Source organism: Trichosurus vulpecula, chromosome 1, assembly GCF_011100635.1.
Source record: "Trichosurus vulpecula isolate mTriVul1 chromosome 1, mTriVul1.pri, whole genome shotgun sequence".
NCBI classification, from domain to species: Eukaryota; Metazoa; Chordata; class Mammalia; order Diprotodontia; family Phalangeridae; genus Trichosurus; species Trichosurus vulpecula.
In genome coordinates this window covers 80,591,539-80,619,193 of record NC_050573.1, presented here as the reverse complement: position 1 = coordinate 80,619,193, position 27,655 = coordinate 80,591,539, and the positions used below count along the sequence as shown (strand labels likewise).

At 45.7% G+C, this 27,655-nt stretch overlaps 1 protein-coding gene across 3 annotated transcripts; it reads left to right on the top strand.

The window, feature by feature from the left end:
• FAM83H (family with sequence similarity 83 member H) lies at positions 1–26,742 on the top strand. Of its 3 annotated transcripts, XM_036741478.1 has the most exons (6): positions 7–62; positions 614–678; positions 7,448–7,942; positions 22,897–23,061; positions 23,293–23,417; positions 23,655–26,742. In XM_036741478.1, exons 3-6 carry the CDS (start codon positions 7,466–7,468, stop codon positions 26,740–26,742), a joined length of 3,855 nt encoding a protein of 1,284 aa, XP_036597373.1. In that variant the 5' UTR covers positions 7–62; positions 614–678; positions 7,448–7,465. The 3 variants fall into 3 exon arrangements, with proteins under 3 accessions (XP_036597372.1, XP_036597373.1, XP_036597374.1); XM_036741477.1 differs by lacking the exon at positions 614–678 and having other exon boundaries at positions 1–62; XM_036741479.1 differs by lacking the exons at positions 7–62; positions 614–678 and adding an exon at positions 6,515–6,573.
• The last annotated feature ends 913 nt before the right edge of the window (positions 26,743–27,655 follow it).

Genomic DNA, 27,655 nt, shown 5'->3' with positions numbered 1-27,655 from the left:
AGCCTGGGCTGGTACCAGGTCACTGGTCACCTCCGGAGAGCCCTGGGCCCGCACCTGGCCAGGTAAGGTTTCCCCTGCCTATCTTCCCTCCTCACAGTGCGGGGGCGGGGTTAGGTCAGGCTTGAGTCCCAGCACCTTAGTAAGGAGAGCTAGGCGGAGAGGAGATGGTAGGAGTGGGAGGAAAGGAGAGGTGGTGAGCCAGATACCTAGATCCAGACTTTGGAAAGTCCTGTGTGTGCGTGTGTGTGCGTGTGTGTGTGTGTGTGTGCGTGTGTGTGTGTGTGTGTGTGTGTGTGTGTGAGAGAGAGAGAGAGAGAGAGAGCCCTCAAGTGCTGTAGGCTCAGGGTGAGGAATCAGGGCTCTGAGATTTGCCTTGTAAGTACAATATGTGTGAGTCCCTCTGGGTGTGTCTATGAAGGTGAGTGTGAGAGACAGGGCTATGGGGGGCTGGGGTTGTGGGGAATACCTTGGCCTGGCTCCCTATCTTACCAGCCTTTCCCTCCTTAGCCTACTTTTTGCGGGGAGGCCGGCAAAGGGGGGAGATAGCTTGGGACAGCTTTTGGGACCCAGAGCCCCCTTCTCCCTTCATTCCCCCCACCCATTTCCTTGGCAGGTCTGTCCTTCTCTCAGCCCTGCCTGGTCTATGGGAAGCAGAGAACTGAGAAGGCAGGATTCCAGGTAGGGGGAAATGGTGTCCCTGGAGGGGGGGGGGCGCTGAAGATCAGAGTGAGGTCAGAATGATCTGGGATCTGGGAATCGGGCCCTGGGCAGGTTTGGGCGAGGCGAGCTTTGGGAGGAGGACTTAGTGACTATATGCTCTCCTTTCCTGGGGCCAGGAAAGAAATTCCTGCGTTGTGGCACTGGGAGGAGCCTTGGGGGTCAGGGAGTGTAATCCCCTCTCTCTTTGAACCAGGGAGCAAACTGAGGCCTGAAGTAGCATGAGTGCCAGGAAGAGTGGGGGAGGGGTGGGAAGCACCCAGGGGACTATACTTGCCCTAGGGAATTCTGCCAATCAGTTGCCAAAATGAGACTAGAACCTGGGTCTTCTGACAGTTAGGACCGGGGGCAGTTATTGTCTGCAATTAACTCAAGTTAACTGGTTGTTTCTGTTCCCTTTGTGTCTGTGACCCCATTTCCTCTCTATGGTCCTTATGTACTTTCTCAGCTCTACTTCTTGTCTGGGACTTACTTTGTATGGCCCCAACAATCAAGGTAAAAAATTTGTTTCCTCTCTGTGGTCCCCACTAATGTGAAATGAAATGACTTCCTATTTGAGCTCTCATTGGGTCCTGTCTGGTCCCCACATCCAGTATATGAACCCATTTTACTCTGTCTCCTTTTCTGTTTAGGGCTCAACTTTCCTTCGATGAACCCATTTTTTTTTTCTGTGAGCCCTTCTGGAAAGTATGCTGCTGCACTTCCTGTCAATCCTGCTTCTTGTCTATGCCTCCAATATCCTAGCTAAACTCCCCTATTTCCTATCTATGTCCTCTATGTCCAAGTTAAACACTCCTGTTTCCTGTCTGTTCCCCATTACTTATACAAACACCCCTACTTCCTGTCTGTGCCCCCATTTCCTACATAACCCCCCCTACTTCCTGTCTGTGCCCCCATTTCCTATATAAATAACCCCTACTTCCTGTATGTCCCCTATATCCTAACCTTTCCTACTTCCTGTCTATGTCCACCATTTCCTATCTAAAAACTCCTACTTCCTGTCTGTGTCCCCATTTCCTGTATAGACAACCATACTTTCTGTGTCCCCTATATCCTAGTTAAACTCTCTTACTTCCTGTCTGCTTCCCCATTTCTTATATAAAACCCCCTACTTCCTGTCTGTGTCCCTTATGACCACCCCTGCTTCCTGTCTTTGCCATCACCTCCCCAAATATCCTAGACAGATAAATACCCCAGCTTCCTGACCCAGTCGACTTCTATGCTGCAGCACCTGGCCGTTAGTACAGTTTAGAGCAGCAGTATTTAACTTGTTTTGTGTCATGGACCTTTTGCTGTCTGGTTCACTTGTGGACTCTCTCTCAGAATGTTTTTAAATGAATAAAATAAAGTACATAGAGTTACAGGGGAAACCAATTATATCATAGTTATTGATATAAAATTTTTAAAAGTTTTTAGTCTCCAGGTTAAGAACCCCTGGTCTTGATGGAGTGTTTCTTGTAGATACCATGCCTGTGAAGTGTTGTAGAGGGTCATGATTATGCTGGTTAAAGGTCAGGGAGGATAGGAGCCTGGGACTGGGAGTCAAAGGTCAGACATTTGGGGGCTGGCTGGAAGGTCATAGTCCATTGGGTTATTGGGGATGACTGGAGGGGTGGAAATTGAAGCTGATATTAAAGGTCTTGAGGGCCAGTCTGGGGTCAGTGAGATCATAAACTTACAGATCTCGGACTTTGGAGATTATCTACTCAGAGAATCTCAGAATTGGAGTCCTTGGAGGCCATCTTCCTGTGCAAGAATCCCTTCTAGGACATAACTTGTCTCATTACAAGTAGGAAAGGTGAAGATCAGAGAGAGAATGTGAGTTGCCTAAGGTCCTAAAGAAGGAAATAACAGAGCCAGATTATATCTACCATGACATGATATTTCCAGGATTCCTCCATTTGGATTTGAGAGAGATATGGAGACCATTGGACTATCTCTGAGGTTATACTGGATACATAGAATGTAGCCCTGGTAGAATATAAATTCCTTGAACAGAGGGACTAATTCATTTTGGTTTTGTATCTCCCAGCACCTACCAAATGCCTGGCATACAGTAGATGCTTAATAAATGCTTATTGATTGACTCATTCACAGACCTCATGGGGTCAGTTGTAGCTATGGCCCCTCCCCAGCTCAACCCTCTCAGCACCCTGCCTAGTTTAGGGGTTTTGTGATTCCTGGTGGGTTAGGGGGCTCCCCTGGGCTTAAGGTTTGAGCAGACCCCAACATAGGTGGGAGATGGTTAATCTCTTCCCCTATTTTTTGAGAGCACCTGGCTTAAATCTTGGAACCTCTTTTAGGACTATTTCTTCTTGTCTGAATTGAATCCCTCCAGTTTTTGCCTCAATCATGTTCTGTGGCCCATACCCCAGTAAGGGCGGGCTAGACCCAGGGAGGATAAAGGACTAAGAACTTTGCTTGTCAGACCTGGGAGGCCTGACAAGTTTATCCTTGGTGCTTAGGGTAAACTACCTGAATGAGGAGTTCTCTCTTTTCCCTAAGGCAGCTAAGTTTGAGGGCAGGCACCCAAGAGGCTGTTAGTAAAGAAAAGTTAGGAGGTGGATGGAGGGAAGAAAGAGTAAAAGTGAATGAAAGAAGGCTCAGCTCTTGAGAAATAGAAGTGACTGGGGTAGGATGAGAAGAATTTGGGAGGAAAAGAGGATTTTTAAAGGGAGAAAGGGGCTGGGGGGAAAGGAGGGAGATGGTCAGAGAAGGGAATTGGGGAGAATGAGAACAGTGGGGGGGAGGAATAGAGGGAGAATGAGGATTAGGAGGGAGGGAGAAAATGGATTATGGGGGAGAAATGAGGGGCATTGAAGGAAGGTAGAGTAGAATAATGGGGATAGAGATGGAAAGAAATGGGTTGAGAAGAAATGAGTCATTGAGGAATCACAGAATATCAGAGTTGGAAGAGACCTTGGAAGCTGTGGAGCCACTTTGTACCTGGGCAGGAATCCCCTCTACCAAATCCTTACTTGAAGACTCACTACCTCTAAAGGTTGCCCATTCTATTTTTGGACAGAGCTGATTGGTAGGAATTCCTGATTTTTAGGGAAAAAGGACTGGGAGAGGAAGGAGTTTGCAAAGGAGAAGGAGCTGATTGTTAGGAATTCCCCTGATTTTTAGGGAGAAAGGAATGGGAGAGGAAGGAGTTTGCAAAGGAGAAGGAAGCTGGTTGCAGTGTACTAGAAAGAACACTAGGTCTGGTTTTAAATCCCAGCAATAACACTTGTGTGTGTTACCACTGGCTGTCAAATACCCTATGACAGGGGAGAGGGGATGCTCTCCCAGTAACTGAATCCCAGTTACTTCATATGTCAAATGAAGGTCTTGGATAGACATATAAGATCCGACAAGGTTCCTTCCAATGATAATATTTTATGAGTTTATGAGGGTAATTGGAGAGTTGAAGGGCTTGGGGAAGAATGACAAGTCTAGGGAGGGTGTGTGTATGGGGACACATTCCAGGAGGATCAAGGCCAAATCCAAAGGGGCAGAAAACATGGGCAATAAGATCTGCTTACACTTGTAGACATTTGAGATCCATTGAGTACCATTTCTCCATTTCTAGATGGGGAGTGGGGAGCCTACTATACACCTCAGGGCCTTTTCACCCCTTGGTGGTAGAGTTGTGGTTGGTTTTTTCAGTTCTGGGGAAGCCAGTAAAGGTACCCCAGATGGTACCAGTTCTTGAGCCACATATTCTCACCCATTCCCTGCTCCATGCCCCCTTTCCAACACATCCTGTGATTCCTACGAGGGGGAGGCCCAAATTCCTGGTCATTGGGGAAAGACGGTAATAATTGTTTTTTGGGGGAGGGGAAAGGTTTAACTGCAGAGGCTATGGGGGTGGTGACTGCAGAGTTTTCAAAGGTAGCAGGAGCTAGTGTGTATAGGTAGGATAATAATGAAATCAGGGGATAAATTGGGGTTTTAGTGGGATAACTTAAGTTTTCAGGAATTTGGTAAAAATGTATTTGTTTTTCCTTTGCTTTTTCAGTTTTTGTTATTCCTGCAGTGGAAAGAGCTGGCCTAAGAGACAGGAAGGCCATGTTCATATCCTGCCTTTTGAAACATACTGACCATGTGACTTTGGGCAAGTCACTTAATTTCTCAGTGCTCTAGGCAACTCTTTAAGCCTGGAAATTGCAGAGACTGTGTTGACCTGCGTTGTAGAGGGAGTTTCCTCATTTGAGATCTGCTTATGCCAATGAAATCATGGACCCAGTCCCTATCCTCATCTTTTTTTTCCTACAGACTTAAAAAAAGGAAAAGAAAAATGGTTTTCTAGTTTGTGCCTGTTATGTAGCATGTGAGGAACTTTGTGTAACCAGGAGGAAGGAAGAAAAAGAGGGAAATAAACATTTATTAAGTACCTACTTATATATGCCTCTTATCTCATTTAATCATCACAACACCCCATCCGGTAGGTGCTATTGTTATCCCCATTTTTTGAGGAAACTAAGGCAGACAAAGGTTAAGTGACTTGTCCAAGGATGCACGGCTAGTAAGCATCTGAGGCTAGATTTGAACTCAGGTCTAACTGACTTCAGGACCAGCACTGTATCTGCTGTACCACCTAGCTGCCTCATGATATGACTGGTTGTCTGTCACAAGGTCAATCTACCTGAGAGGTGGGGTGCCTGCATAGAGCCTTGGACTTTGGTTACTGAACTTGGACCTGTGCCATCTGAATTGAATTTGCCACTTAGTACCTGTGAGACCCTAGGCAAGTGCTGGGTCTCAAAAGTCCCCATCTATAAAATGAGGGGGTTGACCTCTAGATTAGATGACTTCTAACATCCTAAACTCCTGAACCGGTGATGGCTTGGCTGGAGGGGACGTTTGCTTATGTATGGCTAATGTGTGCAGCTGGAACTCCCTAGGAAACAAGACTCACTTCTGTTCAGTGTTGGATGGGGAGAGAGAGGGTAATTAGGGTCTTGAGGAGATACATTGAGGACTTTAGGGGAGTAGGGTCTGTTTGTGGAGTATAATTAGGGGTCTTTAGAGGAGTAGCAGGAGCCTGTGTGTAACATCATAGGATCAAAGATTTAGAGTTGAAAGAGACTTCAGCCTGAGGTCACACAGTCCAACTCCCCTCATTTCACAGGTGAGGAAACTGAGGTCCCCAGGTTAAGTAACTTGCGTCACACGGGTAGTGAGTGGCAGAGTCGCAATTTGAACTCAGGTCCTCAGACCCCATGTGTCATTCTCTCCCAAACCCCCAGGATCTCAGAGTCTGGGTGTAAACAGAAATACTTTTCATTTTTAAGTGCGTGTGTATGTTCTGAGTGGAGATAACAGTAAGCCCCGGGGGTCAGGACGGTGGGGTGATAATGGCGAGGGGTTACCGTGTATAGAACTTCAAGAAGGTGATAACAGCCGGTTCCTTTGTGTGACTGGGTGCAAGCATTGGGTTCTCTGGAAGGAGGTGTATGAGGGAACAAGAGTCTGAGGGTAGAGTATGGGGCAGGTAACAACTGGTGTGTGTGTGTGTGTGTGTGTGTGTGTGTGTGTGTGTATGTGTGATTGCAGTTGGTGAATGAGAGGATTTCTCTTAGTGGGGAGGTTTACTGAGACAGTTAACAAATGCATGTGTTTGAGTCTTTTGTGTGTAATTTCAGGGGATGACAATGGCAAGTTTATGTGAAATGGGGTGGGATGGATAATGGTGGTGGTGGTACGTGTGTGCGTGCGTGTGTGTGTGTAAATGGGACAGTAACTAGTCTTCAGTTGGTTGTTTGGGAGGGCTATGACCCTTAACGGTCCTGGACTTCTCCACTCCGGGTTTTCCAGCTGCCTCTACTGAAGGGGCGGGACTGGACCCTCCCCCTACCTCTCCCCGCCCAGGTAAAGGCAACCTGGGGCTGCTGGTCTCCGCCCCTGGGGCTGTTCAGGCCCTGCCCCACTCCGGGAGATGTGCTACAGGGGCGGGGCCTGGGTGTCGCCTGATGCAATCCCTGCTCCCCTCCAGGCTGGGTGGAGACAGCTCAGGCCAGGACACCTGGGTTATTTCCTTTCTTGTGTTACTGAGAGCTCATCCGGGGCTTGGTCTTTGGGGCTCATGTTGGGGGTGTGTTCCAGGTCCTATCCCCTTTGCAGCAGAAGTGACAGGGGTGATGAGCTTTGGGGTGTTGAATCCCTGGCTAGAGATGATCATGAAGGGAGCTAAGGGTAGTTTAGGAAAAGGTGTTCCCTATACCTCTTTGAGCCTCAGTTTCTTTATAAAATTGAGAAACTTAGACTAGATTATTTCTAAGGTGCTATATAGTTCTAAGTCATGTAATACTGTGGTTTTGGGGTCCTGATCCCCTGGCCTTGGGGAATAATGAGAGAACTCAGAAGGATACTGGTGGGTCTGACCTATCAGCCATAAGGTGGGTCCCATGTCCTGAACCTTCAGGGAGGGCCCATCTAGCTAACCGTTGTGTCTGGCTTTCCCAGTGAACCATGACCTCTGGGGGGCTCCTCAGGAATGTAGCCCATGTCTGTACCCATATATGGCCATGTGGTTGTCTGTGCTTCTGCTAATTGTGTGGTGTTCTGAAGCAGACTGTATGTACGGATGTGAGGTTGTAATTGTCCCAGAATGGGATGTATGCTGCTGATGTGTCTGGGGGGCATGGCCTGGGCTTTCTCAAATTTTGAAGGATAGGTCACTGTCTTGCTAGAAGCTCTGGACCTAATTTGTTCTTGTGTGATACTGTTTTTCCTTCTGTTGCAGCTCCCTGGTCCTACTGCCATGGCTCGCCGATCTCAGAGCTCCTCCCAGGGGGACAACCCCCTGGCCCCGGACTACCTGCCCCCCCACTACAAGGAATACTACCGGCTGGCCCTAGATGCCCTTGCTGAGGGGGGAGCTGAGGCCTACCGACGCTTCCTGGCTGATGAGGGAGCCCCTGACTTCCTGTGTCCTGATGAGCTGGCTCATGTGAGCCGCCATTTGCAGCAGCCACAGCATGCTTCCCGGGAGAATGCCTCTGCCCGTGGAAGTGCCTCTGGATCCCTTCCCCAAGCAGATGGCGATGTGGACATGGATGGCTCCTCTGGTACCTACTGGCCTGAGAATTCTGACTTGGCTGTGCCCGAACTTGACCTCGGATGGCCTATGACCTTTGGCTTTCAGGGCACTGAAGTGACCACTCTGGTGCAGCCACCGCCACCTGACAACCCCAGCATCAAGGATGAGGCCCGGAGGATGATCAGAGCTGCCCAACAGGTCAGGACCAGACATATGGGGACAAGGGGGAGAAACAGGTAGCCAAAGTTGTAAAGATCAATCAGCAAGTCTGTACTGAGCAACTTCTTTCTCTGAACCAAGTCAAGTTATGGGAGAACAAGAGGGGCAGAACCAGGCCCTGCCCTTAGGGGATCTTATAACCTAGGAGAGAAGAAGTAGGAATAGACTCAGGACCTGTCTGGCCTTAGGAAGCCTAGAGTCTTGGGTAGACAGGAGGATGAGCAAACAAGGGCATCATCCTCAGGGAGCTCATGATCAATCAGTCAGCAAGCATTTGTTAAGTCCTTACTCTGTGCCTGGTGATACAAAGAAAAAGCAAAGATAGTCCCTGCCCTCAAGGAGCCTGCATTGAAGTAGAGGAGGCAGCCTGTACAAGGTATATACAGAGTAGATGGAAGGTAACCTTGGAAGGGAAGACATTAGCGAGTCTGGAGGAATTATAAAATGAGCAGACCTAGGCCCTGCACTTGGGGAGGAGATGGGATGAGGAAGCGAGAACATGGGGATTAGATACAGAGAACTATCCAAGATAGTGTATTAACCATTGCTAAAATGTATGGAACAGATTGTGGTTTTCCTTTGCTTAATGTGAAAGACAGACAGACAGAGAGAGAGAAAGAGAGGGAGGAAGGGAGAGGGAGGGAGAGAGAGAGAGACAAAGAGAGAGAGAAAGAAAGAGAAAGGGAGAGGGAGAGAGAAAAGGAGGAGAGAGAAAGAGAGGTGGAAGGAGAGGGGAAAGGGAGGGGGATGGAGGACAGGGAAAGGAAGGAGGAGAAAGAGGGAGAGAGAGAGAAGGAAAGGGAAGGAGGGGAATGGAAGAGGGGGGGAAAGAAGAGAAGGGAAAGAGAGAGGGAGAGGGGAGGGAGGGACAGAAGATATGGTCAGCAAGGGGTGATTTGTGAGTTCAGAGTCCAGGAGATGGCACTACTCTGAGTCATGGTGAGATTCAGGGTATGACCCACCATCTAGTGAAGATGAAGAGTCACAGGAGTGGAAAAAGTGGATGAACGGGGGAGGCCAGCATAGGTGAGAAGATGTCAACATGTATATTTAAGTCCTCTGGTAGGAGGGGAGTACTTAGGGTTAGAGGGAAAGACTGAGCCAGGTAATGAACTTGAGAAAGGAGGGAGAGTTCTCTGGAGGCTGGTAGATCGTATTATCAAGTGACTGACCAGGTACCATAGATGAATGGATTAGGTGAAGTTGCTGAATGATGGTAGGCCAGGGAAGGTCTGGACATGGCCCAGGGGAGCAAAGAGTACGCCAGCTCCTTCACTCGTCTCAGTGTATCAGGGGACATAGAAGAAGGAGCCGTTGGCACTGGAGAAGGTAGCTGGTGATGAAGTGTCCTAAAGAAACTGGTTTCCATGAGCCCACGAAGAAGAAAGATGTGAAAAAAGAGATAGAGGAAGAAAGGTTTGGAGAGAAAGGGCAAAGGAGGAAGAGGGGTGGTAGGATTAGCTGTCAGGGTGAGGTAGCAGGTGAAGTCAGCTTTTGCTTTGGGAGACATTGGTGCTGAGTCACTGGGATTGGGAGCAAGAGGTACACATTTTCAAATTCAGTCACCAGTTGCCTGGAGTCTCTATCTTTTGGAGTCCTGTCATAATGGAAGGCAGTGTTGGTGTGGTATTACCTCTCCAAACATTGAGAACTTAGGGGCTGGTAGCTGGGAATTTAGGTAGGAGGTCTGGGTCCCCAGGAACTGGACTAAACTCACACTTAGCAGTGAGTAGCTTGGTAGCTGTATCTCAAGGTGGCAGAGGATTAGGCACACACAGGCATTATGCCATTCATGGAATATGTACTTGGCTCTGTGTCAGCCCTGATATCCAAGTCTCCGGTCCTGGCATTCAGTCCGTTCAGATCAGTTCAGAGTTCCAGCCAGCCTAGGACTAAGCCTTTGCCTGAGATCTGCTTTCTGGCTCCAGGTCTAGGGTCTGTGGTGCCATTTCTGTAGCTCTGGACCTGAGTTCTGGCCTTATATGTAACATGATGTAACTTAAGATCCCATCAGCTTTTTGGGCTGCCACTGCTGAGCTTGCAGTCCACTAAGAACCCCAGGTCTTCTTCAGACAAATTCCTTCCTAGCCACATCTCTGCCACCTTATACTTGTGAAATTGATTTTTGGAATCCAAGTATAACGTTTTACCTTTATCCTTACCAAATTTCATCTTGTGAGGTTTGGCCCAACATTTTGGCCTATAAGGATCTGCCGGGATCCTAACTATCATTCTTCATGTTAACTATCCTTCCCTCCCAGCTTTGTGTCATCAGCAGATTTGATAAACATATTTCCTAAGCCTTTATTCAAGTCACCAATGAAAATGTTCAGGCTTTTAAGGCCAAGCAGATACCCCTAGGACACTACTCTGGAGATGATTTTCCAAGTTCACATATCAAACTTTTCATGATTATTCTCTGGGTCTGGCCTTTCAATCAATTCCAAATTCACCCTACTATACTATCATCTAGCCCACATAGCTCCATTTTTTTTTTCTATACAAATAGCATGAAGGACTTTGCTGAAATTTTAGTAAGCTATAGACCTCTGGTATGGATCTTACCTGCTGGTCTTAGTCACTTTCAGTCCCATATGACTGGAGGACAGAGAAGCCGGATGTGTGTTTATATGGAGGAGGGGTCTCTCTCACTAATAGTGGGATGCCAAAGAGATGAGCAGGCTTAGGGAATGATGATGAGTTTCTTTTGCGGATGTTGATTCTGACCCACACATAAATCAGAGATGAGCATATTTTCTTTAAAAAAAAAAAGTTTTATGTTGCTTTTTGTTTTTATACCACTGTCATTTACTTTTCAAACCCCATCCCCACTCCCATCCCCCTTTGAACCTTTATTGTAACCAAAAAAACTGTTTTCATAAAGCCTGGGGCTGGGGTAGGTTCTATTCTTATCCCCATTTTATTGTTGAGAAAACAGAGGCAAACAGGTTAAATGACTTGCTGAGGGTACCACAGCTAGAAAGTGTCTGAGGAAGATTTGCACTCAGGTCTTCCTGACTCCAAGTTCAGAGCTCTGTTCACTGGGATCTGGGCAGTGAAGGAGCCAAACTCCATACTCATAGTCTCGACCTTTCTACTGAGGGGAGGAAAGTGGGTTTCCTTATAGTTCTCTAAGAGTTACTTGTTTAGTTGTTTTTCAGTCATGTCTGACTCTTTGTGACCCCATTTGGGGTTTCTTGGCAAAGATGCAGGAATAGCTTGCCATTTCCTTCTCCAACTCATTTTACACATGAGGAAAATGAGGCAAACAGGGTTAAGTGACTTACCCAGGGTCACACAGCTAATAAGTGTCTGAGGCCAGATTTGAAGTCATGAAGATGACTCCAGGCCAGGAGCTCTAACCATTGCACCACCTAGCTACACTCTGAGACTGATACTGTTCATCAAAATTCCTTAGCTTTCGACTAATTTTTAGTGTTAACATTTAAATTGTAGTTTACTGCACATATTATTTTAGTTTTTTTTTTACTCCATCATTTCATATAAGCCTTGCTGTGTTCATCTGAATGCCTATTATTAATCATTTTTAATGGCACCATGATATTCCCTTGCATTCGTATGCCATGGCTTGTTCCACTATTCCACAACTGATTGTCATTCATTCTACCTTCTCCTCCCCTCCATTTATCTGACCAGCATACTTTTCCAAACTACAACCTTGTATAAAAGGACAGTCTTTGATGAAAACAACTAGACTGTATCTCCTTAGTAACTGTACAAATTTTAGGAGGGAACTTTGTGATTGAAAGAATATTTCTCTCATAAGTGCTGAACTGTTTTCATCCACCAGACACATTCTATTTGCAGACCTACAGAAGGACTCTCTTTTCTTCCTAGAAACTTGATAGTTTTCAAGGTCCATTTTATAGTAGAATATTTATGTTCTTACCTCAGTTAGATTCAGCTTTGGCCAACTTGACTTCTAGACTTCCAGCTACCTTTTCCAGGCCCAGTGAGTCATCTCCGTGCAGAACTCAGCCTAGGAGGTTACAGAGATGCTTAAAAATGAAATTCTGAAAAGCGAAACATTTCCATTGAGGAGGAAGAAATGGATTTTGCCTGAAGAGACCAGTGTAGATATACAGGGAACACAATAAGCAACTTAGAATTTTCTGTGCCAAAGGGTGTGATGAGCTTAGTTACTTTTCTCCAACAATTCCAAATTGGTTATCGGAATGGCTGTGCCAATTCACAGCTCCTCCAAAAGTTTATCTGTGTGCCTGCCTTTCCACAACTCCTCCAACATCAGTTCTTTCCATTTTTTTTAATAATTAAGGTTTTTTATTTTTAGTTTACAACACTCAGTTCCACATAACTTTGAGTTCCAGATTTTCTTCCACCCGCCGCAAGATGGCATGGAATCTGATATATCTTCTACGTATAACTTCACATTGAACTTATTTACACAAAAGTCATCTTGCCAGTTTCCTGTGTTTGTGGTGCTCTTAGAGTTGCCTTAATTTGTATTCTTTTTAGTGATTTAGAGCATTTTTTTTTTCATCTAGGATCATAGATATTATAAATAGAACTAGAGGGGACCTTAAAAGCCCTTTTATTGAACCTCTTCATTTTACAGAGGACAAAACTGGAGTTCAGAGAGGTTAAGTGAATTGCCCAAGGTCACACAGACTATAAACATCAGAGGTGGGATTTGAACGTGGGTCCTCTAACTTTAAGTCTAGTTCTTTCTTTTTTTATAGTGCTAACTACATGGCCATTGATAACTGGAAATTTCTCTTTTGAAGTCCATTTACTAATCTCCATTGACTACTTATTTAATTGAGGAATGGCTCATTGATCTTATTAGTGTCAGTTCCCTATATGTCTGGAATATTAGACTTTTATCAGGTATTTGATTTCAGATTCCCCCCCCCACCTGAGTTTTATCTAATTCTAGTTGCATTGATTTCATTTGTACAAAAGTTTTTATATTTTATCTAATTGAAATCATGTTTTTTTTTTGTGTGTGATCTCATCTATACCTGGCTGTTAACAATTCTCCTCTTCAGCCATAGTTGTGAAAGTTATCTCCTTCCATTTTCTGAGCTTTAGCATCCCTGACATTACTCTTATGTCACCCTTGCATTTTTGTTCAGTTACATCAGTATTCTTTAATTTTATTTTTGATGATGTGAATTTTTGTATTTAAGAGTCATAGTCATTTGGACTGATTCTCACTAATGGGAAGGAGCTGTTTACTAGGGTAGAAACAATAAGAGGAAGTGACTACTCTCTCCTGTATTCTGTGATAGAGAAAGAGTAAACCTGGACATAGTTTGATGTGTACCCTAGATTTTAGGAAAGCAGATTTCAGAGTGTTCAGAGGAAAGATAAGTATAATCACAAGGACTAAAATTCTTCAGGGGAAGTCAGCTCAGGAGGTTTAAGAGATGCTTAAATATGAAATTCTGAAGATGTAAAAGGAAACAGTTCCAATGAAAAGGAACATCCTTAGGTACTGAAGGAATTGCTGAGCCATATTGGTAATATTTGAAGGATTGTGAGAAATAGAAGAGATTGGATAAGATCAGATTGTAGAAAGGCAAATTTTTAATATTCAAAAAAGGGAAGATAATAGAGTATATAAACTATAGGTCAGTGAAACTCACTTTGGTTCTCAGGAAAATTATAAAATGGATCATATTCAAAAGGTAGCTGCTGAACATCTAGAAAGGAAAATCAGGATTACCAAAAACCAATGTGGCTTCATCAAGAACAGGTCTTATAGATATAGTCTCTAGATGTAGTTTGCCTAGATTTTGGCAAAACATTTTAAAAAGTGATTTCATATTATTCTTATGAAGAAGATGGAAAGATGTAGAGTAGATTAGATTCAGATGGATTCGGAAATGACTAAATGGCTAGGCTCAAAGAGCAAGTTAATAATTCAATGGAAACTTGGAAGGAGGTCTTCAATGGAGTAGTCTGGGAATCTCTGTTTGGCCCTGTTACTTAACATTTTTTATCAGTGAGTTGGAGAAAGTCATGGAATGCATACTCATCACATTTGCAGATGACACAAAGCTGGGAGGGACGGCTAATACAGTGGATGATAGACTTGAGATCCAAGAGGACCCTGATAGGCTCTCAGCATTGTGCTGACTCTTAATAAGATGAAATCCAGTCGAGACAAATGTAAAGGCTTACACTTGGATACAAAAAACCTCAACTTCACAAGGACAAGGAAGGGAATTATGAGATAGCAGTTCTGAAAAATGTCTCAGAGTTTTAGTGGAGGTACCTCAATATGAGTCAGCCGCAGTGTGATGTGGCAGCCAAAAAAATCTGATGTGATCATTCACTATCCTGGACGGCATAGTTTCCAGGAATAAGGAGGCTATAGTTCAACTCTACTCTGCTTTGTTAGATCTCATCTGGAGTATTGTGTCCACTTCTGGGAATCACAGTGTAAGAAGAAAAAGTGTATAAGAAGAAGGGTGTCCAGAGGAGGGCAGGAGGATGGTGAATGGTTGCGAAACATGTCATGTGAGGGTCAGTTGAAAGGCACCAGAAATGGCGAAGGGGAGCATGATAGCTCTGTTCAGGTACATGAATGGATACTTTACGGAGGAAAGATTAAAAGATTAAACTTGTATCTGGCCCTATAAGGCAGAGCCAAGAGTAGGAGATAGAAATCACAACAAGTCAAATTAGTTTTGATGTCAGGAAGAACATGTTAATTTGAGCTATCTGAAAGTGGAATGGGCTGCCTTGAGAGGTGGTAGGTTCCCCCTCCTGGGAGATCTTCAAGTAAAGGCAAAATTATGGGTTGGACTGAATGGCTGCTGAAGTACCTCCCAGATCTCAAATTCTGTGATTTAGCATGACCTATTCTTTCCCTCGGTTCCTCTGTAAAGACACAGTGCTATCTCTTAAGTTGTTTTAGCTTAATTTAAGGCAACCCTATTCATACCAGCTCTTTTTTTCTCACCTTGAAGCACTTCTAAATGTTTGTTACCTTTCCGTAGTTTTGGAGTTTTTCTTATTAGTTCCTTTTGCTTACTTGTTTTTATATAGTTATTTAATTCTCTTTTTTTTTTCTTTCTCAGTTAAGTAGTCAAGTAAAATCCCCCTTCCGCTCCTTTTCCTTCAGCTTGTTTGTTCATTAACTTGAAAATTTCATCTTCTGTATCTTTTTCTCAAAAGGATTTCTTTCCTATGTTCTCTTCATTATTTATCTTCTCTCTCTGTCCATTGTAGACTTTTATCCTTTGTTTCATTGCCCTTATGCTTATTTAGTCCTTCTTTACTCTAGAATTTAATTCCTCATGGAATTAAAGCTTCTAAAGTACTTTGGGTTCTTTCTTCTAAACCAGGGGTGGGGAACCTGCAGCCTGGAGGCCACATGTGGCTTTCTAGGTCTTCAAGTGCTGCCCGTTGACTGAATCTAAACTTCACAGGAAAAATCCCCTTAATAAATGGATTTGTTCTGTAAAACTGGAGGCCACATGTGGCCTCGGGACCTTAGGTTCCCCACTCCTAAACAGTTTCTAGGCGATTTTCTTATAGATCTTTCCCCACCTCTTGCCCCCTTTCTTCTTGTTGAGCCTCACTCTATCAATTCCTGTAGGTAATAGAGAGAATGTTGCCCCAAGGCAGGAATTTTCCTATTTCTCTGATCTTTTGGTTCATTATTGACCTTTGCCTTTCCCTTTGATCACTTTTTTCCTTGAAATCTCTTCCCTGGTCCATGCTTTCTGTGTGTTAGTTGCTCCCACAAGCTCTGATTCTCCTTTTCCTGAGGCAGGATGAGTGCGTGCTCTCTCTCTCTCTCTCTCTCTCTCTCTTTCTCTCTTTCAGTACCGAATACTTGTGGCTCATGCCCATTGTTAGGTCCCAATCTCCCTTTATAGAATATCTCTTTTCTCCTGTGAGAGGTACTCCTTTCTCACTACTGAAGCAGGATTTCAGTCTTTCTTCCTTCCCCCCACTTCAATCCCTCCCTTTTCCTCCATGCCCAATCTCCTGTAGGCTCTCTTCCCGAGAAACTAAAGGAGTTAATTTTCCCTTCATCATTAGCCTTTGACTTGATTAGAGTACATTATGTATTACTCTGTATCTTCTTCCTCTCCTCGTCCCCTTTTATGTACCCTCTCATTCTTTAATTTAGTCCTTCAAAAAAATTGATTCGCCCATAGGAGGAATGTTGTGAGGTTTAGTATGTGATGTTTCAGGCCTTCTTTTCTACTATCAGTTCTGTTTGGTTGCTGCTTCTACCCTCGTTACCTTGTGTGCATTTAGAAAAGGATCTCTCAATGATTTCATTTTTGTTATTTTGTTGTTGTTCTTGGTTGCTATATTTGTTTCCCTTTCTTGTATTTCTGTTGTATGGAGTGTTTGAGGAACAAATAATTTCTTCAGGTCTGATTTTCTTTCCAGAAAAGTTTCAAATGCCTCTTTTTATTGAACATCCATCTTTTCTCATGAATTGTTAGGCTCAGACTTGCAAGTTTGGTCACTTGTGTTGTATCTTGAGTTCTTTTGTTCCAAGGAACACGTTGTTCTGTTCTCTCCTGCAGTTTCAAGTGGGCGTAGAGTAGTCTTGTGTTATTCAAATAGAGAATAATATGTCATGTACTCTTATCAAGTCAAATCACTCTCTTGGGCATTAGCTCACTATTAACAATTTTTATTTTGTTCTTTCCAGTCCAAAGAGCATTTTCCTTGGTGGAGAAGATAAGCAAAACATGAGTCAGGCAGTTTTGCCTTCTCTCTGTTGTTAGTTATCATTATCTCATCCACTCTAGCAATAGTCCTATCCCGTCTTTGGGCCTCCTTCTTCCTCCAACATAGCTAAAAAAATTGTTTTTGTTGTCCTTCGGTTTCCTCATCAGCTTCAGCTCATCTGAGCTTTAGCACTCCTGACACTTTTTTTTTTAATTGTAACCATTTTTTTTATTTAGCTTTCAGCATTGATTTTCACAAGAATTTGAATTACAAATTTTCTTCCCATTTCTACCCTCCCCCCACTCCAAGATGGCGTATATTCTGGTTGCCCTGTTCCCCAGTCAGCCCTTCTTTCTGTCACCCCACTCCCCTCCCATCCCCTTTTCCCTTCCTTTCTTGCAGGGCAAGATAAATTTCTACGCCCCATTGCCTGTGTATCTTATTTTCTAGTTGCATGCAAAAACTTTTTTTTTGTTTTTGAACATCTGTTTTTAAAACTTTGAGTTCCAAATTCTCTCTCCTCTTCCCTTCCCTAAGAAGTCAAGCAATTCAACATAGGCCACATGTGTATCATCATGTATAACCCTTCCACAATACTCATGTTGTGAAAGACTAACTATATTTTGCTCCTTCCTAACCTATCCTCCTTTATTGAATTTTCTCCCTTGGCCCTGTCCCCTTTCAAAAGTGTTTGTTTTTGATTGCCTCCACACCCATCTACCCTCCCTTCTATCATCCCCCCTTTTTTTATCTTCTTCCTCCTTTTTTCCTGTGGGGTAAGATACCCAAATGAGTATGTATGGTATTCCCTCCTCAGGTCAAATTTGATGAGAGCAAGATTCACTCATTCCCCCTCACCTGCCTTCTCTTCTCTTCCTACAGAACTGCTTTTTCTTGCCACTTTTATGCGAGATAATTTACCCCATTCTATCTCTCCCTATCTCCCTCTCTCAATATATTCCTCTCTCATCCCTTAATTTGATTTTATTTCTTTTAGATATCTTCCCTTTATCTTCAACTCACCCTGTGCCTGCTCTCTCTCTCTCTCTCTTTCTCTCTCTCTCTCTCTCTCTCTCTATATATATATATATATACACATACATATATACATACATACACTCACATATACATATATATACATAAAGATATATAATGTATGTATGTATGTATGTATGTATGTATGTATGTATATATGCATATTCCCTTCAGCTACCCTAATACTGAGGTCTCATGAATCATACACATCGTCTTTCCATGTAGGAATGTAAACAAAACAGTTCAACTTTAGTAAGTCCCTTGCAATTTCTTTTTCTTGTTCTTTTTCTTGATTACCTTTTCATGCTTCTCTTGATTCTTGGGTTTGAAAGTCAAATTTTCTATTCAGCTCTGGTCTTTTCACTGAGAAAGCTTGAAAGTCCTCTATTTTATTAAAAATCCATATTTTGCCTTGGAGCATGATACTCAGTTTTGCTGGGTAGGTGATTCTTGGTTTTAATCCTAGCTCCATTGACCTCCAGAAGTCCTTCGATCTCTAAACATAGAAGCTGCTAGATCTTGGGTTATTCTGATTGTGTTTCCACAATACTCAAATTGTTTCTTTCTGGCTGCTTGTAGTATTTTCTCCTTGATCGGGGAGCTCTGGAAATTGGCGACAATATTCCTAGGAGATTTCTTTTTGGGATCTATTTGAGGAGGTGATCAGTGGATTCTTTCAATTTCTATTTTGCCCTGTGGCTCTAGAATATCAGGGCAGTTCTCCTTGATAATTTCTCGAAAGGTGATGTCTACACTCTGTTTTTGATCATGGCTTTCAGGTAGTCCAATAATTTTTAAATTATCTCTCCTGGATCTATTTTCCAGGTCAGTGGTTTTTCCAATGAGATATTTCACATTGTCTTCCATTTTTTCATTCCTTTGGTTCTGTTTTATAGTATCTTGATTTCTCATAAAGTCATTAGCTTCCACTTGCTCCAGTCTAATTTTTAAGGTAGTATTTTCTTCAGTGGTCTTTTGGACCTCCTTTTACATTTGGCTTTCAAGGCATTCTTCTCCTCATTGGCTTTTTGGAGCTCTTTTGCCATTTGAGTGAGTCTATTTTTTAACGTGTTGTTTTCTTCAATATTTTTTTCAGTATTTTTTTGGGTCTCCTTTAGCAAGTCATTGACTTATTTTTCATGGTTTTCTCGCATCCTCATTTCTCTTCCCAATTTTTCCTCTACTTCTCTAACTTGCTTTTCCAAACCCTTTTTGAGCTCTTCCATGGCCTGAGACCAGTTCATGTTTTTCTTGGAGGCTTTTGTTGTAGGCTCTTTGACTTTGTTGACTTCTGGCTGTATGTTTTGGTCTTTGTCACCAAAGAAAGATTCCAGAGTCTGAGATTGAATCTAGGTGCATTTTCGCTGCCTGGCCATATTTCCAGCCAACTAACTTGACCCTTGAGTTTTTCAGCGGGGTATGACTGCTTGTAGAGTTCAGAGAACTATGTTCCAAGCCTGGGGGGATGCACCAGCTCTTCCACACCAGCACTCCTCCTTCCCCAAGAACCCCCAACCCGGACTGGACTTAGATCTTCAGCAGGCTGTTCACTCCTGCTCTGATCTGCCACTTAATTCCTCCCACCAGGTGGGCCTGGGGCCGGAAGCAACTGCAGCTCTAGTTCTGTAGCTGCCCCACCTCCTCTGCCCCCAGGGTGGTGGCCGAACCACTGAACTCCTTCTTACACTCTGTCCACAGAAGCTTTTCCCACTAACCTTCTCTGTTGTCTTTGGTGTTTGTGGGTTTAGAAGTCTGGTAACTGCTGCAGCTCACTGATTCAGGGCGCTAGGGCCTGCTCCGCCTGGCTCCTGGTCTGGTTGGTCTGCGCTGCCCACACTAGGCTCTACTCCACTCCGCTCTGCTCCGCTCCCAGCTCCGTGTGGGATAGACCTTACCCAGAGACCATCCAGGCTGTCCTGGGCTGGAGCCCTGCTTCCCTCTGCTATTTTCTGGGTTCTGCAGTTCTAGAATTGGTTCAGAGCCATTTTTTATAGGTTTTTGGAGGGACTCGGTGGGGAGCTCACGCTAGTCCCTGCTTTCCAGCCGCCATCTTTTTTTGCCTACTCCTGACACTTCTTACATATAGGAACATACCATGCTTTAGTTATTTTTAAACAAATGGTTTATTGATACTTTTTTCTTTCCCATGTTACTATCACTTTTCAATGACTCCTTCCCCATTCCCTGACCAAAAAACCAAAAAACCAAGCCCTTCCTTGTAACAAAGAAGCAAAATGAAGCAGAAGAAATGAGGACATTGAGCAGGTGTGATAATGTCTCATATTGCAGCTGTAGGCCACATATCTCTGCTGCAAAGGGGGAAGGGTTCTTCCCCATGAGACTTCTGAAGTCAGGATTGGTAACTACATTGATCTGAGTTCTGATAGCCTTTCAGTGTTCTTTGTACATTATTGTGGTCATTTGCGGGTAGGTCTGCTTACTTCCTTCTGAATCAGTGCATAAAAAAACTTCCTTAGTTTCTCTGAATTTTTCATATTCATTGTTTCTTAAGATACAATAATGTGGCATCACATTCATATATACCACAATTTGCTTAGGCATTCCCCAACTGATGTGCACTGACTTTATTTTCATTTCTTTGTTACCACAAAATAGACAGTGAAATGTTGTGGTCAAGGTTCTAGACTTGGTGTGAGGATAGTGTGGTTTCAAATCCTGCCTACAACACTGTATTAGGAGGGCAGAGTTTATAATCTCAAAGAGGATCATATATATGTCTGAAAGGTTCAGAACCACTGGATATAAGAAATTCTCAAGATAAGAGGCAGAAGAATCAAAGCATATATTTAGGCTCCACAGTAACCAACCCATGAACCAGCATCCCCATTTTGACATATTGATCAAAAGCTTCCAGGCCCAATAAGTACGCCTTACAAGAGTAACCAGGAGGCTACAGAGAAGCATGATGGTGTAAAGCAAAATCATGCTTCCCCCTCTATGGTAAAAAGATTACCCACTGGCCTCAAGTCCTTGTTCAGCTTCCTCTCGTAGGTCAGCTCTGCTACCGGCAGCTCCTGCTTCAGCTTCGGCTGTGGCTGTGGCTGTAGCAGCCTCTGGCTCCAACGGAAGCTGTTTTTAACCATCCTGCGGGGGGAGGTGTAAGGTACGCTGGGGAAAGCACAGGTTCTTTCAATCTGCTTAAGCAAGGTGAAGGGGTTGACCGGGAAAGCACAGATTCTTTCCATCAGCTTAAGCAAGGGAAGCAAGGTGAAGGGGCCGACAAGCTTACTCCAACCCAACATACAAACAGCATTCAGTTCAGGGGAAAAAGCCAAACTAGTCAAGGGCACTTGTTGACTAAGTGCTAAGGAGCCCAGTTTTGGTTACCAACACACTCCACCCCTTGTTATAGGATACATAATCTAATCAGCCATGTATCCTAGAACATACATTGTGATCCAATTACAAAGGAAACTAAAACATATCATTCATAATAAAGCAAAACATATCATTTGGTGACATTCCTGAATATTGGTTTATGATTCAAATGTGATCCACCCCAGGTCCCAGCAAGATAATCTCTTCAATCAATCATCCCCAAAATAATTATTAATAATTCAAATGTCCACCCCTAGATCCTTGTATCCATTACATAGGATCAATAATATCATAACAATAAAACAACATAGCAAGGATAACACAAAAAAAGTACACAGAACACTATCATCATTCCCACCCCCCTTGAATGATTGGGGCTCAAAATCTTGGGGTAAGGGGTGAAGGTCTCATTTTCCATAGCTTCTTCTTGCTGAAATTGGATGTAGAGATGTCCCTGCCCCAAAAAGTCCCATTCCAGAGGACAGTTCTTTAACGAGCTGGCAGGAATTCCAAGAATGCTACGTGCTTAGGCAGTCACCGGAAAGTGCAGGGTGCTTAAGCCTAAAGGAAACAGAACTAGCAACAAGGTTAGCCAAAACAAAGGACAAAAAGAGTAGGCAAGTATGGGCTATTATCCTTTAAATAAAATCATCTCAAGTTTGGTTGAGATTTCAGTTATGCAAAGATCCAACATCAGAGCCAAACTCAGGTGGGAAATGTTTCTTTTCAAAAGGAACATAATGAGGAAGCCAAGAGGATCCCACCCTAGATAGAGACTAAGATTGTCCTCTCAGCCTTTCCCCAGATGTACAAGGAAACACAATGGGAAAACTAAACTAAGTGGTTTCAAATCCTGCCTACAACACTTAACTCACTGTGTGACCTTGGGCAAATTTCTAAACCACCCTGAGCGTCAGTTCCCCTTCTCTAAAACAAGAGGGTTGGCCTAGATGGCCTTTGAGATCTTATCAAGCTCAGTGCTGTGCTTTTGCATTCAACCCATGTGATGTGATCTTGCTTCCATCTTGGGGTTTGATCCTGTGCTAACCAATCCCTTTTCTCCCACTTCCCACTTCTGAAAATGGTGGAGAAAACCACTGGAGAGGTTCAGTCATTGGTTGTGTCATTCTAGCTGCCCTGCTAAGTAGTGCTCTTCCTGCCTTGATCTGTGTCATAATTCAAAAAGGCAGTCTTTTTTGTTGTCCTTTATGTTCATCACCAGCTTCTTTCTGGCCGTTAGTGTTCCTGATGCCACTTCTGTGTCATCTTTGCATTCTTCCTGTTACCTCAGTTGAGTGGGCAGCACGGTGTAATGGGAGAGGAGTTTGATGTGGAGTCAGGGGACTTGTGTAGGAATCCTGCCTCAGATACTTATTTGTTGTGTTACTGTTCCTTCATTGTTCTGAGCCTTAGTTTTATGACCTGTAAAATGGGTATAATATTACAGGTAGTACCTATCTCATAGAGTTCCTTTGAGGATCATGTGACATGATATGTATATAGTGTTTAGTAAACTTTAGATTGCTTTGTAAATGCCACTACTATTTTTGTTATCTTCCTTGGTAGGCCTATTTGTTGGAGCCAGGAAAATTTAGAAATAGGAAACAGAAGATAGGGATAAATGGGTACTTTTCTGGATGGAGAATTTGTGAGCAGTTGGGTGGGTTTCCTAGGGTTTGGTGCTGGGACTAGCCTTGCAGATGACACTGAGCTCTTCTGAGGAGTGTGAGATACTTTGTTGATGGGGACGGATGAGAGAGAAGGCTTTCAAGGCTATGTGAATGGGGAGAAGAGAAGTCTCCTTACTCCAGAAGTAGCACTAGTTTGATTAGCAACACCTCTCCCCCATCTGCCCCTTGTGCATCTTCCAGGTGGTGGCCATTGTGATGGACATGTTCACAGATGTAGACCTGCTGAGTGAGGTCTTAGAGGCAGCTGCCCGACGTGTCCCTGTCTATATCCTCCTCGATGAAATGAATGCCCAGCACTTTCTGGACATGGCCGAAAAGTGCCGGGTCAACCTGCATCATGTGGATGTGAGTGACTGGGGAAGGGAGTCAGGGATAATTACGGGAGGTTAGTGGAGGGGACACAGACATCTGTGTCTCATGGACATCAGAGACTGGTGGAGGGATAGATGAGGAGGTAACAAAGGGTAATCTTAGCAGGTGTGGTTCAATCTGTACCATGTGGGTTCATTTGTGGGGGGATCTGTATGGAGATTGTCTTGCTTCTTATGCCCCTGACTCATACCCCTTCCCATCTAGTTCCTTCGGGTTCGCACGGTCTCCGGCCCCACCTATTACTGCCGCACAGGAAAGTCCTTCAAGGGCCATGTGAAGGAGAAGTTCCTGTTGGTGGATTGTGCTGTGGTGCTGAGTGGGAGCTACAGGTGAGCTGCTTCAGGAGAGGGGTGGATATGAAGAAAAAAGACTTTGTGGGGTAAAGAATACTCCCCCTACCTTCCCACTTTCCCCTTAAATTTACTTCTGTGTCCTCTCCATTAACCCCTACCTCCTTATACTCCCAATTTCTTGTAGTCTTTTGAGGAGTTTCATCATGGGTTCCTTCCCCTGTTATTCCTCCAGTGTCCTCCCCATCCCTGACCTCTGTGCCTCCCTCCTTTTAGCTTCATGTGGTCCTTTGAGAAGATTCATCGGAGCATCGCTCATGTGTTCCAGGGAGAGCTGGTATCCAGCTTTGATGAGGAATTCCGCATCCTCTTTGCTCAGTCTGAGCCATTGATCCCTGCAGCTGGGGCCTTGGCCCTGGCCTTGACCCATGCGGACACTTATGCCCTGACTCCATATGGGGGACCAGGGCCCATGATGGGGGCTCCTGTAGGAGGACCAGGGTCCTTCTTTCCCAAGCGTGCCCACTTGCTGTTCCCACCACGTGATGAAGGCCTGGGCTTCCCCTCCTTCTTGGACCCTGACCGTCACTTCCTGTCAGCCTTCCGCAGGGATGACCTACTTCGGCACTCAGGGGGTGCAGGAGACATGCATGGGCTGAGGATGTTCTCACGTCGGCCTGGCATGGAGATAGAAGCTGGCCATGGTGGGGATCCCAGCACTCGTGGCTTCCTCCGTTCCAAGCATCTAGAGATGGAAGCTGGGCATGGTGGAGACTCTGGTAATCGGGGCTTCCTCCGTGCCAAACATCTGGAGATGGAGGCTGGCAATAGTGGGGACCCCAGCTCCCGTGGCTTTCTCCGAGCCAAACATCTGGAGATGGATGCCTTCAAGAGACATACCTTTGCTGATGGAGCCATGGAGAACTTTGCTGCATCCCGCCAGGTGTCCCGTCAGATGTTTGTTACCCATGGTGATGACTTCCGCTTTCAGACTAGCCACTTTCACCGTGACCAGCTCTACCAGCAACACTACCAGTTTGAACCCCAGTTCACAGCTACCCGGCCTCAGGGCTTGTTTGAGAAGCTGCGCGCTGGACGTCCAGGTTTTGGGGACTCTGAAGATTATGGGATAGAGGGGAGCCCCCGTTTTCCAGAGTTAGAGCCAGGCTTTGGCTCTCACCCTGAGGGCCCTGGTGGACACCTGAGGCTAGACTATGTGCCATCCAGTGCCTCAAGGGAAGTCCGACATGGTTCTGACCCTGAACCCCGTGGACTGGATCCTGGTGCCCCACAGCGTCCTAACATTGGGCAAAGGTTCCTTTGCCAGTCATCACCTACACAGAAGCAGAGTTTGGACCAACGGTGGTTCCCACCAGAGGCTGAACCAGAAATGGAACCCAGCCGGAAGGGTGGGGCTGAGGGCCGGGCAGGGCTACGCAACTGGCGTATCTCCTCCTACCTCAGTGGCTGCCACTCTGATGGTGGAGATGAGGGTCTGCCTGGCCCCATGGAGGCAGAATCCTATGACGAAGTCCTGGGTGATCCCCCTGGCCGCTATCCCTTACCCACTGGGGACCTGCTCCCCTCCTCTTTCAGGACTGGGGGGCCCTTTCCCCCAAAGGCTGTAGGTGGGGGGGATGGCCCAGAGCGAGAGGTGGCTGAAGGGGCAGCTTTGGTCAAGCAGGACTCATTCCGCTCCCGCCTTAACCCCCTGATCCAGAGAAGCTCCCGGCTTCGCTCTTCCCTTATTTTCAGTTCATCCCAAAAGGAAGGACCTGGAGTTGGGGCTGGTGCTGGGGCCACAAGTGAGAAAGTACAGCTCTTCCAGAAGGAGCAGACAGTCAGTGAGACAGTGGGCGAGGGTGGTGAGACAGTGAGGACAGCCTCTTCCTCCAAGGTGGCAGAACTGCTGGAGAAATACAAGGGCCCGGCCCGGGACAGAGACCGGGATCGGGACCAGGATAGGACGGGTGGTTTGGTCACTGTTAGCAAAGCAGCAGTGTCACAGTCATGGCGGGAAGAGACCGGGACGGGTAGTGGGGGGACCGGGGGGGAGCGACGTAGTCTCGAGAGCTGCCTGTTAGATCTACGTGACTCCTTTGCCAGTCGGCTGCATGAAGAGGCTGAGAGACAGCCAGGTGCAGCCACTCTGAGCGCTGCCCAGGTGCTTGACACCCTGGGTCGGGGTACTGACAGATTGCCCTCTCGATTTCTTGCCTCTGATGGTAGGGCTGCCCTGCCCCAGGGCAGGGCAAGTCCTCCACTTGAGAGGAAAGGAAGCCCCACACCAGCCTATCCAGAGAGGAAAGGGAGTCCTGTGCTTGAGAAGAGAGGGAGCCTCACATCAGCATTTCCAGAAAGGAAGGGGAGCCCTGTGCCACCTGTCTCTGAAAGGAAGGGAAGTCCTACCTTGGCCTATCCTGAGAGGAAGGGAAGCCCCACCTTGGCCTATCCTGAGAGGAAGGGAAGCCCCACCTCAGCCTATCCTGACCAGCGGAACAGTCCCTTACCTGCAGTGCCTGAGCGGAAGAGTAGTCCTATACCCCCTGTGCCTGAGCGGAGGAGTAGTCCTATACCCCCTGTGCCTGAGCGGAAGAGTAGTCTCACATTTGCTGGGGACCCCCAGAAGACAGGGCCCTCCGGGGAGGAAGATGCTGGCCGACCAGAGCCCAGTACCATGGAGTTTCTGCGTAAGGGCTCACTTCGCCTGAAACAGCTGCTGAGTCCCAAGGGGGAGAAAAGGCTAGAGGAGGAGGGTGGCTCCTTAGGGCCCCAGGAGAATGGGCAACCTGAGAGTCCCCACCGACTATCACGGGGGGATAGCCCAGAGGTAGGGGCAGAGGAACGGGGCTCCAGGTCTCGCTTGGGCTCTGCCACAGCTAATGCCCTCTACAGTAGTAACCTTCGAGATGACACCAAGGTGATACTGGAACAGATCAGTGCTCACAGCCAGAAACATCGTGGTGGGGCCGGATCTGGGGCTGGAGCAGGGGGTGCAGCCCACAGCAGCCCAGAGCTATACCGTTCACCTGCTGCTGCCCTGGATGCCAGCCGGGCCCATGAGATGTCTGACAAGGACAAGTGCTCAGCCATCTTCCGCTCAGACAGCTTTGGGGGCCAGAGTCGCTTCAGCCGTACACTCCCGGCTAGCCTAGAAGAACGAGATACCCTGCTACGAAAGATGGAGAGTATGCGGAAGGAAAAGCGTGTCTATAGTCGCTTTGAGGTCTTCTGTAAGAAGGACGAGGCTGGGGCAGGTGAGGCTGGGGCAGGTGAAGCTGGGGCAGGTGAGGCTGATGCTAGGGACCGCAAGGTGGGCAAGTTCATGCCCAAGATCTTAGGCACCTTCAAGACCAAGAAATGACCCAGCACCCTGGCAATCTTTCCTGCCCAGAGTGTCACCATCACTGACTCACATTACCACTAACATGCTCAACTCCATCGTGGGTCCAGTGACCAAGCCAGATGCCAAATCTCTAAACAATGTGGGTTGAGCAATGCTGGGGAGTGGGTGCATATATCCTGAAGAGCGGAATGTCCCCTTGGGCTTATGAGGGATATCATTGCCACGGGGTGGAGGACCACCCCCACCCTCACTGTGCTCACAAGTCCACTGCACCTGGGCAGACCTAGTGCCCACAATGATGTGCTACTGCCTTTGAAATGTGGGCTTTACCTTTTTGGGGGATTCTTCCCATCTGCCCATCCAATTATATTGGTCCATCTGTCCATCTTTTCATTTTTATATCCTCCTTTATTCCAAAGCCTTTCAATACACCTTCAATTGGAAAGGTGTATGCTCCACTCCCCTACCTCTACACACTGGCCTGCTTAACCATCTGCCTATCCCTTCTGCCACTGGTCTGCTTAACTGTCTGTCTATCCCTCTCTCTCCTCAGCCTATTAGTGCATCTCTATCAGCCTGAGGAATTTGGAAGTAAGAAATCCTCATTTGAACAGAGCTTTACAGTTTATGAAGAGTATTCACACACTGTTTCATTGGATCCTCATAATGGCTGACGTATTTTTACAGAGGAGGAAAGATGCTGGGAGAAGTGATTTGTTCCAGGTTATACAGCTAGGAAACAAGCTAGAACAAGAGACCAGGGTCCTGGTTCCTCGTCTAGTACTCTTTTCCACTGTACCAAGTTGCCTCTCCCAGCTGAGAGGGTGGAAAATCTTTGCGGGGTGTGAGAGAGAGAGAGAGAGAGAGAGTGTGTGTGTGTGTGTGTGTGTGTGTGTGTGTGTGTGTGTGTGTTCTCCCAGGGGAGTTCTTC

Bases quoted from the DNA above. Each gene is read 5' to 3' on its own strand.
- FAM83H (XM_036741477.1), top strand. From the start codon at position 7,466: ATGGCTCGCCGATCTCAGAGCTCCTCCCAGGGGGACAACCCCCTGGCC. The intron at 7,943-22,896 runs GTCAGGACCAGA...TGCATCTTCCAG, and splicing joins TGATCAGAGCTGCCCAACAG to GTGGTGGCCATTGTGATGGA. The intron at 23,062-23,292 runs GTGAGTGACTGG...CTTCCCATCTAG, and splicing joins TCAACCTGCATCATGTGGAT to TTCCTTCGGGTTCGCACGGT.